At 42.1% G+C, this 18184-nt stretch overlaps 3 protein-coding genes across 3 annotated transcripts; 2 read left to right on the top strand and 1 right to left on the bottom strand.

Annotated features, from left to right (window-relative positions):
* Nucleotides 1-5800: 5800 nt before the first annotated feature.
* LOC101158094 (granzyme E) lies at nucleotides 5801-7326 on the top strand. The gene is made up of 5 exons (XM_004086941.4): nucleotides 5801-5920; nucleotides 6032-6179; nucleotides 6392-6533; nucleotides 6721-6981; nucleotides 7057-7326. The coding sequence occupies exons 1-5, from the start codon at nucleotides 5869-5871 to the stop codon at nucleotides 7207-7209; spliced, it is 756 nt and encodes a 251-aa protein (XP_004086989.3). The 5' UTR covers nucleotides 5801-5868; the 3' UTR covers nucleotides 7210-7326.
* Nucleotides 7327-12591: 5265 nt separating this feature from the next.
* Nucleotides 12592-14684, top strand: LOC101157849 (granzyme E-like). The gene is made up of 5 exons (XM_023950984.1): nucleotides 12592-12756; nucleotides 12850-13015; nucleotides 13174-13315; nucleotides 13742-14002; nucleotides 14077-14684. Exons 1-5 carry the CDS (start codon nucleotides 12705-12707, stop codon nucleotides 14230-14232), a joined length of 777 nt encoding a protein of 258 aa, XP_023806752.1. The 5' UTR covers nucleotides 12592-12704; the 3' UTR covers nucleotides 14233-14684.
* A 115-nt stretch (nucleotides 14685-14799) lies between these two features.
* On the bottom strand, nucleotides 14800-17783 carry rabl3 (RAB, member of RAS oncogene family like 3). The gene is made up of 8 exons (XM_004086920.2): nucleotides 17632-17783; nucleotides 17007-17098; nucleotides 16803-16932; nucleotides 16608-16722; nucleotides 16375-16525; nucleotides 15468-15539; nucleotides 15300-15338; nucleotides 14800-15206 (listed from the first exon to the last, which is right to left on the bottom strand). The coding sequence occupies exons 1-8, from the start codon at nucleotides 17675-17677 to the stop codon at nucleotides 15150-15152; spliced, it is 702 nt and encodes a 233-aa protein (XP_004086968.1). The 5' UTR covers nucleotides 17678-17783; the 3' UTR covers nucleotides 14800-15149.
* Nucleotides 17784-18184: the final 401 nt, after the last annotated feature.

Genomic DNA, 18184 nt, shown 5'->3' with positions numbered 1-18184 from the left:
AACTAGTGTGAAATATTTCATTCATTCTATCACGCAAACTATTAGTGCAAAGGTGAGCTAACACCTTTGCTCAGGTGAGGTTTTATGTTCTTCTAAAATGGATGGAGGAATGTGTAAAGAAGGAAGGAGAGTGCCCAGCCATCCCCACACCAAGACCCTCGCCACAGCAGCAGCGGCCGCCGGAACCCCCCCAACGCCACACGGGAACCGGCAGGGAACAACCGCCCCCCGGGCGACCAAATCCGCCACCCAGACCAGGGCCAGCAGGACCGCCGCGAGGCCCCCAGAGCCAGAGAGCAGGGAGACATGGGGGGAAAGAGAGGGCCGCCCCAGCCCAACCAGGAGAGCGCCCCCGCCCAGGAGGGGGGCACCCCGGGGAAAAAGGGGGCCCACAAGGGGTGTTGTAAAAATGGCCTGACCAGGCTCGGCCACAGTTGGAAATTTGGCGTGGCACAGCGATCAGGGGCAATGACCAGAACCCACCCCCCAGGGGCACGAACACCCCCGGCTCAGGTGTAATGTGAACCCCCTCCCCGCATGGAGAGAGCACCGCCGGGCCCAGGAAACCGGCACCCAAGGGACACGGCCGCCGTTGTTAAGGGCCCCGTACCCCCCACCAGGGAAGGGGTAGGGGACAGATGGTCCTAGGTCCCACCTTCCTTGCAAAATGTGTGTGCGTGTGTTTGAGAGGGTGTGTGTGTGCATGTGTGTGTGTTTATGTTGGGATGTATATATTGAGGGGGGAGGGGTGTGTGTACTAAGGGGGGTGCAGTTAAAATTGGCGGGTAGGGCACTAAGGAGACATCTCCTAATTACTCACAGTTATGTCCCCTCACCCTCCCCACCAAGGGGCCCTAAATGTCTAAGGTGCGGTTAAAATTGGCGGGTAGGGTGCCAGGAGGACATCTGCTGCTTGCTGGCAGTGATGTCCAAGCACCCCCCCTACCAAGGGCCCTACATGTCTAAGGTGCAAATAAAACGGAAAGAGGGGGGACCCACTCCATACGGCAACCATGGTAGGAGGGCCACTGCCAAGTATCCCACCCCAAGGCGCATCGCAGGCTAAACCCCCCCCCCCCTTCACCCTAATATGAGGTTATATGAGGAAGGGGGTAAGTTGGGGACAGCTGGTAGACTGTCCCCCGGTGGTCAAAATGTAATAGGGGCCAGGTCCATCCAGCCCAGGGGCCCCATCCCCGGAGGCGCAGACACCCCAGGCCCAGCACCACCCACCCCACACAGAGAGAGAGGAGCCAGAAAGCGCCCCCCCCCCCCCCCCCCCCCCCCCCGGAGCAAGTCCAGGCCCCCACCCCCAAACGCCGGCCCTAGAAAAGCTCTGGTCAGGCCTCGACGGGACCGAGGCAGCCAACCGGCCGGGGCAACCGGGGATTGCCTCAGCGGAGACCCCGACCCGTCAACCCCCCATGTCCCGTAACAATAGTGAGCTCCCCCTCCCCCACAGAACGCCCCCCACAAGACACGACCGACAAGCCCCCCCACCCCCACCCCAGACCCCGCAGCCAAAGCGGATGACACACCCAGAGCGACCGGGGGTCCCAAGAGGGCCGTCCCGTCCCAGAGCCAGGGAAGGGCTGATCCCAGCCCCAGGTGTAGATGGGCCCATCCAGTGCCGCTGCCCCCCCCCCCCCCCCGAGCAGGGCCCCCGCCAACCCCCCCCAGCACAGGCAAACGGACAACCCCCCCAAGCCAAGCCAGACCACCACTCCACCCACCCCACCCCCACCACCACGCACCCCCACACCCCAGCCCAGAGGACCACGCAGCGCCCAAGCCCCCCCACCCAGGCACCGGACCCGACCCCTCGACCAACGGGGCCCCCACCACCCCCCGCCAGGCACCAGAGGCCCCGACCCCCACCCCGAACCACGGCAGAAGGGCAAGGAGCAGCGACGACCAGGCCCCCCCACCCCCTAAGTCAGCTATGGGAGACCAGAGAGACTGAATTCTTTCAAAGTTACTTGAACTTTGGGCTGACATTTTTTCCAGGTTGATGTGATCAAGCAGCAGATTTCTGTGTTGACTTATATTTATATTTTTCTTGTTTTTCCAATTTATTAAAATAATTTTTTAGCAATACAAAGAGTTATGAAAATGATAGAGCCTAATCCTCCTTCTACATCGATGGCACTCATGTCACCAAGCACACAAAGTGACGGTGAAGCTGTGATTGAAACCTTAAGCCAGACTGATAGATCGACACATACCTGCTGCCAGAGAGCCTGGACAGGCGTGCAGAACCATAGTTCATGCATGTAACTGTCAGGTAGATTACTGTCACAGTGCTGACAAATGTCTGAGTTACTGAGACCCATCTTGAACATCCTCTGTCCAGTATAGTAAATTCTGTGAAGAGTTTTGAGATGGATTAGCTGCAGATTTGGACTTTTTGTCAGTTTAAAGGTGTTTTGACAAAGTTCTGACCAGAAACTTTCATCTGTGCTGATGCTCAAATCCAATTTATTATCTAAATTACATAAAAGTTTGTATATTTTGGAGAGAGTTTTATTCATTGAGAAATTAGTCAGAGTGGTAACTACATCTGGTAGCTTAAAATCGTTGTCTCTGTATTTAAACTTTTTAGTAATAATTGATTTAAGTTGCTGATATTCCAAGAAGTTATATATTCCATGTTTGTCTTGAAGTTCCTGGGGAGTTATGAATCTTCTATCAATAGTTACGTGCTCTAGTTGTTTTATGCCCCCTGCTTGCCAAGCTGGGAAGTGAATCGTTTTTTTGTTTATAAGGATGTCTGGGTTGTTCCAGATGGGTTTCATTTTGCATGGTTGAATTGATGATTTTGATATTTTGAGAAAGTCCCACCAGGCTGTTAAAGTGGTGTTTATATTAATACTTTGAAAACAATCCTGTTTTTTAACCGCTTGGCTAATAAATGGTAGATCTGACAGGTTGATCTTTCCACATAACGCCTGTTCCAAGTCTAACCATGAGTTGGTTTCTGGATTATTTTTTAACCATTTTAAGATGTATTGTAATCTATTTGCAAGAAAGTATTTGTGGAAGTTAGGTAATTCTAATCCTCCACAGCTTTTTGTAGATTTTAAAGTTTTTAGACTAATTCTTGCAGGTTTATTGCTCCATAGAAAGCTTGATATGGATGAGTCTAATGTTTTGAACCATTTTAATGGCGGTTGTGTGGGAATCATTGAGAAGAGATAATTAACTTTGGGTAAGATTTTCATTTTAACCGTGGCTACCTTGCCCATAAGGGACAGAGGCAGGTTGGTCCAGCGTGTTAGATCGTCCTGTATGTTTTTCAGTAATGGGGTGTAGTTTAGCTGCACCAGTTCTGATAGTTTGGGGGAAAAATTGATACCTAGGTATTTAATATTTCCTGATTTGACTGGTATTGTGAGTCTTTGTTCCGCATTCCTGTTGAGTGGTAATAAAACAGACTTATTCCAATTAATGGAATTCATTAATGATTGTTGCTGTTTCATTTACAGAGTGTAAATTACTTAAAAACAGTAATATGTCATCTGCATAGAGACTAATTTTATGATGGCTGTGTTTGGTTTTAATTCCTTTAATACTCTCATTCTGTCTTATTGCTGCAGCTAGAGGCTCGATAAATATAGCAAAAAGAGAAGGAGAGAGTGGGCAACCCTGTCTGGTTCCTCTTCCAAGAAAAAACCTGTTGGAAGTCTGTTTATTAGTTCTAACTGATGCATTGGGGTTGTGATATAATATTTTGATCCATTTGATGAATGATTCTCCAAAACCAAACTTATGGAGGGCAGCAATAAGGAACTTCCAATTTACTCTATCAAAGGCTTTTTCAGCATCCAGCGATAGTATAGTCATTTCCTGGTTTTTAATGGTGGCAAAGTTTATGATATTAACGAGTCTTCGGAGATTGTCATCCGAGTGTATGCCTTTGATGAATCCAGTTTGGTCGAAGTGAATTATGTGAGGAGTGATTATTTCTATTCTCTGTGCTAGTGCTTTGCAGATAATTTTTACATCTGCATTGATTAGAGAAATGGGGCGATAGCTTGAAGGACTAGTGGGATCTTTGTCTGGTTTTAGAAGAAGGATTATGTTGGCTGAGTTCATGTTAGGTGGTAGTGATTGACTTTCATTGATAAATGTGACTGTTTTATAAAACGTTGGTGCCAGCTGTTCCCAGAATTCTTTATAAAACTCAGCAGGAAAGCCGTCAGACCCTGGTGCTTTACCATTAGGCATAAGTAACAGAGCTTCATGAAGTTCAGACAGCGAGAGCGGAGAGTCTAAGTTTGTGATTTGATCCTCATTTAACCTGGGTAGGTTTACATTATTAAGAAATGAGTCAATACTTTGCTCTGACGGATTGATCTGTGATGTGTACAAGCAATAGTCCTTATTCTGAGCTTCTGTCACATCTACTTCTAGGGGGGCGGGGGTCAGCCTCAGAGGGAGACACCCCCCCCCCCCCTCCAGCACAGGACTCTCACTTCCCTCTTTGTTTTCCAGGCTGTTCCAAAGCGAGACGGACACATTACTGCTGACGCAGCACCAGACTGTCAGTTCATTTCATGCTCCATATTTTCCTGGCTTGTAAACGAAACACAAAGATGACTTGGACTCCCTCACTCCCTCATCCAGAAAGGATTTTCAGAACAGTTGCTCTGCAAATTCAGTCACAAAATTAATGTTTGGCAACAGAAATAAGGAAAATACAATTTACAATGTAAAAGGCTTTAAGATGTTGATGTTCTGCCATTTAAAAAAACGGATGAAACTTCAATGAAACGTTGAAAAGTTCAAGGATTCTGTTTTATTTCAGCAGTTTTAGTTAGTTCATTTACAGAAGATTATGCCCTTAACCACATTCTGTTCTGCAGACACACCTGGTTTAATTTTCCTCCTGAGGTAGATAAGAGGCGATGAAACGTGACCTGCTGAACACATGTTCCTGTTCCTCAGAAACTTTGGCTTCTACTTTGGCGAATACAGTTACTGCACCCAGTAAGATGCATATTTACACGTGTTTTCTGGCTGAGATAAAAAAAAAAAAGATTTTTTGCATGCAAATGTATCTACATCAATACCATAAATTAAAATCCTCTAAATGAAAGTGGCTGTCAGATAACTCAATGGTAGGAGTGTTATATGACATTTTCCTGGAAAACTGAAGGTGGGTCTGGGTTGTACAAGAAAGAAAGCTTCTTTTTTTTTTAAAGATAACAGCAGATAAAGGCGAAAGGTCATGGAAGAAAGTTGTAGTCTGGACACATTTCTCACATTTATCCAGGTTTCTTACAATCAGAGGGCGATGTGCTCTAACAATGGCAGTGGCTGGGTTTGATTTGAGCCCCTGACCAATGGATGGGAGCTCTACCATTGGCTTACCCCGTCCCTGAATGTCACCTGTTGAAACGAGGTTGTATTTTTTGTACTATAATGCTTTTCACATGCAGGGCGTTGTTTTAGAGCGCCGCCTGGTGACATCAAAAGGTCATCAAACATCCAGTGAGAGCTCTCATTCTTGCACTAAGATTGGAAAAAATCTGAGTTCACTTCTCACCTAAACGTTGCAAATGTGTGGCAGAGAGCATCGCGTGGTTCTGAGGTGTGAGCCAAGGTGTGAAAAATGCAAATGCAACCAAACTTCAGTTTTCAAAAATGTTTGAACCTTCAACTAAGAAAAGACCCCTAAAATGAAATTCCTCCTCCAACAGACTTGATTAAGTTCATTAACTTCACAAACCAAAAGGTCAGGGATGGTCTCTGCGTTGTCCCACCCTTGGAGCTGCGTGAGCATCTCAGACATCTGCCCACCAGGGTTGAACGTCGGGTAGAAAAGGAGGTGGAGGGGAAATCCACGCCAGAGTCTAAGCAATCAGAATGAAAGGCGCATGCAGCTTTCTGTGCGTCCTCCTGATGGTCTCCACCGCCGGTAAGATCAGGACAGAAGCCACTGGCTCAGACTTTTAAAGGACCTGCACTTGGATTGAACCCAAAACAGACACAAAACATAGGTTTAAAGTATTTTGTTTCTTCTGAAAAGGGGCTTCAGAGGGTGGCATTTTTGGTGGCAGGGTGGCAAAGCCGCATTCCAGGCCGTACATGGCGTCCCTGCAGTTTCAGGGACAGCATTCCTGTGGTGGGATCCTCATTCGAGACGACTACGTCTTGACTTCAGCGCACTGCAAAAAGTAAGTGTCTAAAGTTCATAAAACCTTTAAGACTTCCTCATTTCAGCAACTCGATTGGTGGTAAAATCAAAAAATGGTTTAGATGATAAACTGCACCTGTAAAATGGATGTAGAGGAGGATGCTTTTTGCTTTTTCTATGACTGGATCATCAGTCGAATCTAAAGCCATGGACAGAAGAAGCATAAACTGATAAACAGATGTCCTTTTTCAGTGATGTTCAGCCTATGACAGTGGTCCTCGGAGCCCATGACATCTCCAAAAAAGAGAAAACCCAACAACATTTCAAAGTACAGAAGTACAACCAACATCCAGATTATAAATGTGAACAAGCAAATGACATCATGCTGATTAAGGTAAGAACCAAGTTAGTTTGTGGGCCTTGGTTTAATCCTTTTTGTCAGGTTTCAAAATAAGAGAAGCTTTACTTTGTCAGAAAAAGTTTAGGTAGAAACTTAACAGGAAGTCACACAGGAAGTCAAGCGTTTCATCAAAAACAACCATAACGACAACTTCTACGATATAACCAGTTATCTTTCACAGCTGGAAACCAAAGCTAAACTCAATAAATACGTCAAACCCATCGAACTGTCCAAGAAAAACGGGGACATTCGGGCCAACATCAAATGTGCCGTTGCTGGTTGGGGCAAAACTGCAGTGGATAAACCGGCTTCAAATGTCCTGAAGGAGGCCACAGAGGAAACCCAGTTCAAAGCAGAGTGCAACAACATTTGGAAAGAACATTTTAATTCTACACAAATGATCTGCACCAAGTTCAGCAGGAAGACGGGAGGAATCTGCCAGGTAATCAAATGAGAAGTCCTGTTTCTGTAGATGCAGCACATGTTGGAGTTTGAAATACGGCTTCTTTTTTTTTAGGGCGATTCTGGTGGACCACTGATCTGCAACACCAAACCTCTGGGTCTAGCTGCTTTCACCAAGCAAGACAACTGCAATGATCCAAAGTTTCCGCACGTCTTCATCAAGATAAACTTTTATCTTCCCTGGATTAAGAAAATCATGACGGAATAAAGAAATGCTGAGTGAAACTCCTTCACATGATGATCAAATGTGAAACCCTGAGGTGGACTTAAGGCCTAAGAAGCCTCAGGGCTTCCTTTAAATAAAAACTGTTGGCATCTGTGTGCAGCTTTTGGTTTCTAAATTCACATGCTTGGCTCTGTAAAGTCCTTTTCTTTGTGTTTTTAATATTTAATTCAAAAGAAAGCAGTGCTGGACTTCAAACATGGTACAGAAAGCTCTTCAGCATTATTTCAATACATGGGGAGAAAGCACAACATTTAAATGATAATAATGATAATAAAAGACAAAATAATACAGTTAAAGGAAGCTGTATACAATTAGAAGAACGAGAAGGAGTTCAAATGATTAAAAAAAACAATAACTTAAAAAGCAGCTGGTGGAGATTTGAAAAGAGAAGGATGTTTTATCTTGAAAGAATTATCTCAGATATTTTAGTAAATTTTACAAATTGAGAGCAGATAGTTTTCCATTTTGATAGAGTGGTCAGAAGACTGAAAGTCAGAATTATATAAGAAGCAGTGAGTTCAGTATTAACCCTTGTGCTATCCTAGGCACTCTTTGAATGATTCAGTTTACATTCAGTTTCTCCGGCGTTGTGATTTGTTTTTATTTCTTTACACCTTAGTTTCATTTTTTTACCCTTGTGCTATCTTAGATGACCCCCCCCCCCCCCTTCCATTGACGTGTTCTCCCTACCATGACAAAGGTGGATAAATGTGGAAAGATTTCATGTAATCCATGGACACCAGTGAAGATCACAAATTATTGAAGAAAAAAGGTTCAGAGCTCTGTCTAGTGGGTCTAGATGACCCAACTCCCAATGTTAAAGTGCCTAGGATAGAACAAGGGTTAAAACGTGAATATCTGACTGCTGTGGGATTTTTACTGGAAGCATTCCTGCAATAACCTTTGACACCTTCACAGTATTTTGGGTCAGAGTACACACAGGAAGAGTCTGCTGAATGTGTGCAAAACAACTTTCACATTTCTCGGCCAAACCACAAACCACTAAAAAACCTGAACCTGCAGCACAGAGAAAGATGAGGCCCTAACCATCCAGCCTGGACGGATGCCGCTCCACCACAAGCTCATATTCATAGACAGACTCTGTTCAAATTGTTTTGTTGTTTTTCTGAAATTTGTCTTGTTTTATAAAGAAGAAAACAGAATTGTCTCTTTGTCAGCAACTGAGCTTTTTACACATCAAGCAATTGTTGACGTTTGGCAAGCCTTCCCTCACCCAACACCTCAGATTCCTCTGAGCTGAGGCCAAATTAGAAAACTGCCTGAAGCTCTAAAGCTTCAGAATTTTTTACATTATGATTGAGTTACCACATTTTAGGAGATGCAGAAAGGTTCTAAACCAACCAAAAACTGAAATTGGGTTTTGCAAAAATTCATAAATACAAAGAATACAAAGAACCGCAGCACCAGAGGGTCTTGTGCAGCTACAAAGTTTGATGTTTGAAAAAGAAAGCAGTCAGAATGAGGGGAAACCGGAAGGAAGAACCAGACGTGTTCAGAGTAAGATGTGGTTTGCATTTAAAAACAACAGACTTTATTATACATAGGAGCGATTTAGAGAACAAACAGGGAAGAACGTGGCACCGAACGTTCAGCTGAATGTGTGAAAAATCAAAACGCCAACACATTTTGTCGTCTTCTTCGGAACTGACAAAGGGAAAGTCCTTTTGGGCAGATGTCAGAGATGTTTAGGCAGAACCACCTCCTCGTATTTGAAGAAAACTGCTATAGTCACAGAAGTGTCAAACTGTCATTTGCTCTGATGTGTTGAACCATTGTGAAGATGTCCATCAGTAAAACAAGGAGCCTTGAAGGCCCCCTTGTGGTCATTAAAACATCGAGAAAAGTCATTTGTACGTTGAAAAAGCTTAAAAAACATCAAACTTTACGATATACTCAAACTTTTCTTTCTGGATGGGGCATCACAGAGGCTAGGATTGGGTTTTTAATTAAACATTTCTACAGAAAGACTTAAAGAAATGAAGTTCATTTGTCATCTTAAAACATTACATGTGGAGGTTTTGTTATGTGGACAGTTTAAAAGAACTTTTAGAAAAAAAAATTCAGCAGAAGTCGGCCTCTGAGAGTGAAAACTCAGCAATTAATCCAAGAACCCAGTGGCGGTTTTTGATATGGGCGATGTGGGCGGTCGCCCAGGGCGGCACTTCATGGGGGGCGGCATTTGCCGTACCAGAGGCGTTACACATAATGTGCTACTTACTATATTCAAAGAGGAAGCTTGGAGCTTTTAATTTGAAATTGCTTCAGCAGCCGACACTGAATTCTTTTCAGTGTGACACATCAGACTGTTAAGAATGTCTTCCTCCTATTTGCTCTTCACACTTATGGTGCAAAAAAAAAAAAAAAAAATAATAAAAAAAGAATACCTCAGAGTGAAACAACGTAAAACAGGCACATGAAAAGGAATTAGGCAGAACAAACATCCGTGCTCAACCCAATTTTGAAAAAAGCAGGCAATGGAGATTATTTCCCAGAATTCTTTGCTCCGACACAGCAGACCCGATGCGCACGTGACCACCGCCCTCTGCTGCAAGACGCTTGCGGCCACACCTCTTTGCGGTAGTCTTTGGAACATAAGTCAAAAAACTCGAGAGGGGAGCGCAACTCGCCGGTGGCTGGCTGAATCACACTAACAGGTGATCTTTTTCTATCTGACAATCAACTCTGAGCCGCAGCTGCGCCTCCCGTCATAGAGACGGAGCCGTCGAGTTTTTTTGGAGGATTTCTACTGTTGGTGTTGCACAAATTTAGGGAAATGCCAAATATTTTTGGAGTAATCCCACTGATGAGTTCTAAGATTTAGTCTTTAATGTTTTATAAGACCTAAACATATTAATCACAATAAGTTTTATTTTTTAGATCTAATCCCTCTGATATGTTTCACAAAGACACACACAGGACGTCACACATTAAGAAATTATTGCTAAAAATGAAGCAGGAGTCCAGCTCTAAAAAAATGCTCTAAAAAATGATGAAAGAGCAAAAAAAATGGAATTATTTGATATATAATTTCTTATTAATATTTCCAGGCTTTCTTTGCTTTGTTCTGCAGCATGTCATATTTGTATAATTTTGACAGAATATATTTATATGGAGAACAAAATATTACAAGTTATTTAAGGTTTAACTTGTGTTCCTGTTTTTATTCATATTTATGTTCAAAAAGTTCAGTTTAAAAGGTTTAAAAGTTTAGCTTTAGTGTGTTCAGTAAACATTTATCTTCTTCGGCCCAAAACCTTAAGCGTGTTTTTAACTTAGGCCCCTGTGTGACTGAGTTTGACCCCCCTGTAATACGAGTCTAGACAATTCATGCATTTTTTGTGTAAAATGGCTAAATAGAAGATAGGGAACACAGCAGGATGTTGTCAAATTTTGTATGTGTGTGTGTGTGTGTGGGGGGGGGGGGCTGGTGGGGTTACTTGCCCAGGGAGTAAGTTAGTGTAGAACCGCCACTGCAAGAACCCAATCTATGTCAAAAAGTAGATTTGAAAAACTAGCTAAAAATGTGCAAAAGTGGAAATTTGATTGCTGTTTACAATCAAACGTGACCGTTTTTATGGAGATTTTGGTGCATCTGCAACCCCAAACCTTTGGGTCAAACTGCTTTCATCAAAAAATAAAATAAAAAAATAAATGCTGCAATAATGCAAGTTTGTGCATGTCTTAACTGAGAATAACATTTTAACTCTCCTGCTTTAGGGAATTTATGATATAAGATGGAAATAGCAAAGTTTTTCCTGCCTTTGGTTTAAAATAAAGATACAGATGTTCTTTTTTGAAATTCTAAAGTAGGTCACAGGCTGCTGAGGTGTTGTTTTTTTCCTTTTTTAAATGTATTTATGGCTCACAAATGCAAAGATCAAACACTAAAAATGCTCTTTTCATTACTTTTCAACAAAATGCAAACAGAAATCAACATTTAGTCTGTAGAACCTGCAATTTGAGGCAACATGTTGATTATTTTTAAGAGTTATAAAACACCAAGTGTATCTTTTTTCATGCTAAAATGAAAGTGGAATCGTCCGAGTTTGAAGGATCATCTTTCAGGATTCACCTTGATGCATCTGCAGAGTTCACATCTCAGATGAATGGGGGGAAAAGTTTAGCTTTCATGGAAAGTAAACTAAATGTTTATGTTGAGTACATAAAAAGTAAAAAAAACAAAAAAACATAATGATTTCCAAACCCAGTAATTCTTATTATGAGACAAAACTTTGGTTGATGCTTACTTTGCTGTTCATTCTGAATGCCAAAAGGTTAAACAAAATAAAATAAAGATAGGCTAGGATTTTTATATTGAAACACTCACACCAAACCTAAAATATAACTGCATCAGTAAAAGACTAAACCTATAGACAGATCAGCTGTTGTGCAAATTCAGCTGAGATCAGCTTTGCAAAACAGACTTTCATGAGCTAAGCAGTGATGCATTTGGATGTTGCCGAATCTTAGGAGCAGAAATAGTAAACACTGAGTATGTGTTAAGGTAAGTAAAGGTGAGTAAAGGTGTGTAATGGTGTGTAATGGTGTGTAAAGGTGCGTAAAGGTGCTGTGTGTTGTTTTGGATGATTCAGAAAAGGGGCGGAGCAGGGAGCTTTGGACCCGCCCAGCGCATTTTTTACATCACAAATACGCTACGATCTTTTCCATTTTTTTCGTCTGTTCCACATTCAGAACAATTTGAAGAAATCCTGAGAAATTTAACGTTAAAAAATCCTAAATGTCATTGGAGAGGGACTTTCTACAAGCGACGAGGAAACATCAGCTCAACGCCCTTTGGTGACGGCCCTTCAACCCCTCCTGTCATGGCTGAGCCGCCTCTCTCTCTGCTGTCTGTTCCCGCCAGTTGCTTCTCCTTTCACGCGTGTCTCGCTCTGCTTTAGCGCCCCACGCTCATCACCTGCTGCCGCAGCGTAAAGCGACGGTGGACTTTCCTCCAGCTTGTCAATTCTCGTGTCCCTTCTGAACTTTGACCTGCTTTCAGCTCTGACCTCTGAGTTTAGGCCCACGCCTTGACCTGTTTTGTTTGCATTTTTGGATTTGGACTCTGCCCGTTGAACTGGAGTTGGATGCTGATTATAATTCTGTTTGGACCATTTTTTTCTTTACGTTTTAAATCAAGAAGTGCTTGCTATAAAATCGTCTTTGCTTCAGAGGTTTGTAACAACTCATGTCCTCCAACTTTTCTGGTTGCAAATGTTCAGCCATTTAAGATGCTTGCAAAGATTCAAAAGAACATTGGCTTTAACCACGACCACAACCCTCACCCCGGCCTAATGACGTGCGAATCGTCACTTCCTATATTGAAAGAGAAGAGCGTGGTGACTTTTGTCTGTGCTTGAGCATCTCTGACATTCGTCCACAGATTGTAATCAGATGAAAGCTGAGTAAAGGTTGAGAGGAGGCCAGGAAGTCGATTCTCCTGTCCTTCTGCCACGATGATGCAAGGCAGCAGCTTTCTTCACATGCTCTCGCTGGTCTCCATGGCTGGTGAGATCAAGACAACAACCAGTTTTCTGTCAGATCCTTTTCTTTGTCATTGCTTAAAGATGATGTGTTTTCTTTTTCTGCACACATTTCCAGAGAACTTCTTACCGGTTGGGGCTTCAGAGGGCGGCATTGTTGGCGGCAGGGTTGCAGAGCCGCACTCCCGACCGTTCATGGCGTCTCTGCAGTTTCAGGGACAGCATGTCTGCGGCGGGATCCTCGTTAGAGACGATTACATTCTAACTGCAGCGCACTGCAAAAAGTGAGCTGACTATTATCATCATCCCTCAGCTAAAAATCATTCAAGTTTCTGTGAAACGTCCCTAATTTAGAACTAACTTTGTGTCATAACCCTGACATTCTTGATGGCTTTGTGCTGTGCTCATTTTAAAATAGATCAAATTTTTTTTTTTTTACTAGCAAAAGTCAGCCTCTGATGGCGGTCCTGGGAGCGCATGACGTCTCCAAACCAGAGAAAACTCAGCAACGTCTGAAGGTGGAGAAGTACAGAAAACATGAGGATTTTACAGGAGGATTTGAAAACGACATCATGTTGATGAAGGTAAGAACTCAAAAATGAGTTATTTATTAGTATGGACTGATAGTGAAAATGTCAAGATCATAAAAAAACAACTTTCATAAAAGCTACAATAAAAAAGAAAGCATTTATAAATGCAAAGAACCCAAATCACAAACTTAAACTCATAAATGCGTCCAAACCAGCACCTTAGAGAATGCAGTGCTATATGTTAGTGAAGGCTAAAATAATTTATTCTCTGAGGCATCGAGACATTGTATAATTAAGTCGTTTTGATGATTATTTTTGTGAAGTTTTTCTGATTTTTTTTTTTTTTTTTAAATAAGAGCAGCTTTACTTTCTCAGAAAAAGTTCAGGTAGAAACTTAACAGGAAGTCAAGCCTTTCATCAGAAAAAACAAAACCAAACGACAACTTCTCTGATTTCCAGTTTAATCGTGTTTTTTTACAGCTGGAAACCAAAGCTAAACTCAACAAATACGTCAAACCCATTCACCTGCCAAAGCAAAACGGGGACATTCGGGCCCGCATTAAATGTGCCGTTGCTGGCTGGGGCAAAACTGCAGTGGATGGACCGGGTTCAAATGTCCTGAGGGAGGCCACAGAGGAAACCCAGTTCAAAGCAGAGTGCAACAACATTTGGAAAGAACATTTTAATTCTACACAAATGATCTGCACCAAGTTCACCAAGAAGACGGGAGGAATCTGCCAGGTAATCGGATACTTCTGTTCATGGATTCTGCATGTAATGGTTTCTACTGGAGAGTGACATTTGACTGGTTTTAGGGGGATTCTGGTGGGCCGCTGATCTGCAACAACAAACTTCTGGGTCTAACTGCTTTTACTCAAGAAAACAGCTGCGATAATCCAAAGTTTCCACACGTCTTCATGAAGATCGGCTCCTTTCTGCCCTGGATTCAGGATGTTCTAAAGAAACACTGAGTGAAGTTTCTTCATGAGGGTTACTTTCCTTCCAACGTGTGACGGCTGAAGGATTCATTCAGGATTAGAAATTTTTAATTTACATTCAATGTGCTAAATGAGTTTTCTATTCCATCTCAGTTTCAGTAGTTATAAAAGATTACCTCCTAATGTAAACAATCACAAAACCCGGTTGAAACAGTTTGAGTCTATTCACAACCAAATCCAGAGAAACTACCCCCCACCCTCACTGGCTACATGCCCCTGAGGGGCGTGACGTTATACTAATTTAGCTTGCCTCTATGATTTAAAAAGCATAAGAGTCAGAAGAAGTGATGCATTTTTCTGTTTGATTTCCATCTGAATTTGTTGTCTTTCGCCGCTGAAACTCAAAGCCAAACTCAATCAGTAAGTCCAGCCCCTCATTCCCGCCAACATCAGACATTCTGTTGCTGGTTAGAACCTGAAAAGTTCTGACGGAAACCGCTGAGATGATTCAAACAGAAATGACAGCAAATGATCTGCGCCGCGTTTCCCAAGAAGAAGAAGAAAGGAGGAATCTGGCAGGAATGAAAGTCAGAGGAGACATTTCAGGTTTGTATTCATGCTTTAATCACATATGTTTTTCTGATTGGACCACAGCTCTGCAACACCAAACCTGTGGGTCCAACTGCTTCCACCTATGATAATCCAGAGTCTTCATGAAGATGAGCTTTTTCCTCTCCTGAATTAAGGAAGTTATGAGGAAGCAGTGGAATGCTGAAGGACGTCATGAGCTCTCCTCTACGCCAATGTGATGCACATTTTTATAATCTTTCATTTGGTTCCTCGTCATTTCTGAGAGGATCTCTGCTTCCTTTCTCAAGTTCTGCGTGTTTATCAGAGTTTGCTCAGGAAGGTTTTTCTTCGGACTCGCAGCCACACGATCTCCCGGCTTTTTAGTCATAATGCAGACTCTTAAAGTTGAACCTCTTCCTGTCGGTAAAAGCCGCCATCTGCGATCAAAAGAGAGAGGAGGGTTTACGACATTTGTTTAGTTTTGGAAAGTTTATCTCATCTTCAAAACAATAAATAAATGAAAGTCTCACCGGACTTGGGTCTCTGGTGAAATATCTCTTCTCTATGACCTGTCAAGAGTTTCCGGACAGATGTTTTAATGCAAAGACGGAACATTTAATGATATTTAAACTAAACATCTGATCCCAAACAATGCAAACAGAAAACTCCTCTCTTTAGACAGAAATCTAAACTCTCACCTTATCGAAGAACCTGCTGAGTTTCACAGCGTTTGAGGTGCCTGCGGCGAGATACCTGGGGTTGGTGCAGTCCTGGGGGAAGTCACATCACAAACAGACTTTTATGTAGAAAACAGTTTCAGAAGTAGCTCTCAAAACCTCAATAAAGAAAATTCAAAGGTTTAAAATCATCAAAATCTGGTGGAACAGAAAAACTTCCATGCTGACAACCAAAAAGAGAAATTGTTTTTTTTATAAAAATGTATTTTTTAGTACTGCCTCTAGGTGTCGCCAAAGTCTGCTTTCCATTTTACACCTCAAAGACCCACTCTGATGAAAATTGTGTTTTTGGTGTTTTTTACATGTTTTGTGGCATTTTTATGATAAGGAAGGACAAAATTAAAATTTCATCTCTGTGTATTTCTTTATTCAAATCTTTTTGAATTATGAGCTGACAAAAAAATTGTGTTTGAAAAAGCATATTTGTGTTGTAGAAAGTACTCTGGGTGCCCACAAGCTTCCTGCTCCACATCCATTCTGAACGAGCCCACCCACCACTCAGAAGCAAATTTCAAGCGAACTCCTGCCGCTCTGCAGAAACTATGTCCTAAATAAACAACACAGGTTTCTTGATTTTGGCTAAAAAAGATCTTATCATGGGGTCTGCTTTTAAAATAGAACAAAATGGTCATAAGAGGTTTGAATTCCCACAAACTGCAGAACTTATAAACACGAAAATATGATGGAATCGTCAATAACTGGAACTTCCAACGATTGAGAATTAAACAAGGTCACTAAAAAAGTGACGTAAAGGACAGGTGTATTTACTGCTGCATCAAAATAAGAATACACTTTACGACCACGTTTGTTTTGACAGTAAACGCCTCAGCTGAACATCGAAACTGACAAGAAATGAAAAAAGAAGTACCAGATTGATCTCTTCTGCAATGAAATCTTCTGACAGAAAAGCTGTCCGGGTCAGAACCTCGCTCCGTTTGCTCTCTGGAATCTGGTCAAACTTGGTTCCAATCAGCAGCAAAGGCACCGGGTTCTCCGCAAACTGCTCTCTGTCGTAGTCCCTAAAGGTGGGTTCAAACAGTGGGTTAGGTTAGGGTTATTGTGCCTCCAGCAGGAGGAAGCTGACATGTTCCTGCGCCGTACCCATTGGACACGATGACGCCGGTCGGAGACGAGTCCCTGTTCAGAGCTTCCAGCGACCAGCGATAGAGGTTCTGCGAGGATTTCTTATTCGTCAGATCGTGCACCAATATAATTCCTACAGAGATCAAAAATATCAACAGACTGAGTTTTTGCCATTTTAATGTTGGTTTAAAAATGGTAGAAATGTCACGTCACCATTAACTGAGTTATAGAAGACCGCTCTGGTGCTTTTGAGGCTGCTGGCACTTCCAACGGACCCCCCGACGTCCCAAAGCTCAATGTAGAAGGTCTTCTCCTCCGGAGTTCCCTCTTTATAGTCGTGGATCTTTGGTTGGAAAATGATGGGACTGTTGTGAAGCTTCTTGAAATCAATGTCAACAAAGTGAAATGATCGTTTACCCGAACGTCCACCGAACATCCGACTGTCCAAGAAGGATTTCCTAAAACTTGGTTTTGACACAACAAATGGACCAGAGACGATTTGCCAACACCTGCAAGTGAAAAGTAAAAAAAAGTTTGTCAGACGGATCACAGAAACTGCTTTTGTTGGGCATTTTTTAAAATCATCTTTATGAAGTCTTAGAGACATTTCAACGGAAAAGTTACTGCTCTACTCAAACAGTTCTGACTTTGTAACTTCCTTATCTGTTTGTTTGTTTGTTTTTTAAATTGCGAAAATTTGAATTTTACTCTATTTATGGGAACGAATTAATTAGTTATAACAGACACACAGAAAATGTTTAATAATAATCAAAAGTAAATTAAAGAGACACAATAAAAGTGGTATCTTCCCTAATGTGGAAGACAGCTTTCGATATAAAAAAAGAAAAAGAAAAGAAAAACAGAGGTTAGCACTTAGCAAAACCAAACCACAACAACAGAGAAGGGTTCAAACTTCAATTCCCACACAAGCACTGCTATTTGTTCCTCTATTATGCATTTATTACGCCACATACGCAGTTTGAACGTCATAAACGAATATTTCTGAAATTATGCGGACTATGATACATAGACGGCGACTTACCAGAATCTCCCAGTACCAACACTTTTACTCTGTCAAGAGACGCCATGTTGGATGTCAGTGTTTGGGTGTTCTGTGGAAATATGTCCCCCCGAAGAAATTTGTTCCCCTCCGTCCTCACATGCTGCGACTGCGCACATTGTTTTCCCTCGACGTCACTGAAAATAAGAGAAGACCGTTTGGCTGTTGGATTTAAGAACAATGTACACCGTATCGTTGTACATAAGATTTGTTCATGACAGAAATTAATTTTTATTTACGGAAATACATTCAATTTTTTATTTTTTATTTCACTTCATGAACTATATTATTTGTCTTTTTTGCAGTATCCATATCCCTTTTTGGTCCACATAAATAATCTATCTTATTGTTATAAAATATATAGAAATAATTATTGTATGATCGGTTTTTCTACTTTGTTTAAAACGGGCTGAGCTTAATTGTGAACACTTTTCGATAGTAACATTTTTTATCACTACACCGGAAGTAGCAAGTTGAAAGTTCCGCCCAAAAAAACGAGCCCTTGAAATGATTGGTCAAATAGTTCACAATGGAG

Source organism: Oryzias latipes, chromosome 21, assembly GCF_002234675.1.
Source record: "Oryzias latipes chromosome 21, ASM223467v1".
Taxonomy (NCBI): Eukaryota; Metazoa; Chordata; class Actinopteri; order Beloniformes; family Adrianichthyidae; genus Oryzias; species Oryzias latipes.
Note: the sequence above shows the minus strand (reverse complement) of the source record. Positions and strands in the feature narration are given on the sequence as shown.

Excerpts from the sequence above, each read along its gene's own strand:
- LOC101158094 (XM_004086941.4), top strand. The coding sequence starts at position 5,869 with ATGAAAGGCGCATGCAGCTTTCTGTGCGTCCTCCTGATGGTCTCCACC. Across the intron at positions 5,921-6,031 it reads CCTGATGGTCTCCACCGCCG|GGGCTTCAGAGGGTGGCATT; the intron begins GTAAGATCAGGA and ends TCTTCTGAAAAG. Across the intron at positions 6,180-6,391 it reads ACTTCAGCGCACTGCAAAAA|TGATGTTCAGCCTATGACAG; the intron begins GTAAGTGTCTAA and ends GTCCTTTTTCAG.
- LOC101157849 (XM_023950984.1), top strand. The coding sequence starts at position 12,705 with ATGATGCAAGGCAGCAGCTTTCTTCACATGCTCTCGCTGGTCTCCATG. Across the intron at positions 12,757-12,849 it reads CTCGCTGGTCTCCATGGCTG|AGAACTTCTTACCGGTTGGG; the intron begins GTGAGATCAAGA and ends ACACATTTCCAG. Across the intron at positions 14,003-14,076 it reads AGACGGGAGGAATCTGCCAG|GGGGATTCTGGTGGGCCGCT; the intron begins GTAATCGGATAC and ends GACTGGTTTTAG.
- rabl3 (XM_004086920.2), bottom strand. The coding sequence starts at position 17,677 with ATGGCGTCTCTTGACAGAGTAAAAGTGTTGGTACTGGGAGATTCTG. Across the intron at positions 17,099-17,631 it reads GTTGGTACTGGGAGATTCTG|GTGTTGGCAAATCGTCTCTG; the intron begins GTAAGTCGCCGT and ends TTTCACTTGCAG. Across the intron at positions 16,933-17,006 it reads GATGTTCGGTGGACGTTCGG|ATCCACGACTATAAAGAGGG; the intron begins GTAAACGATCAT and ends TTCCAACCAAAG.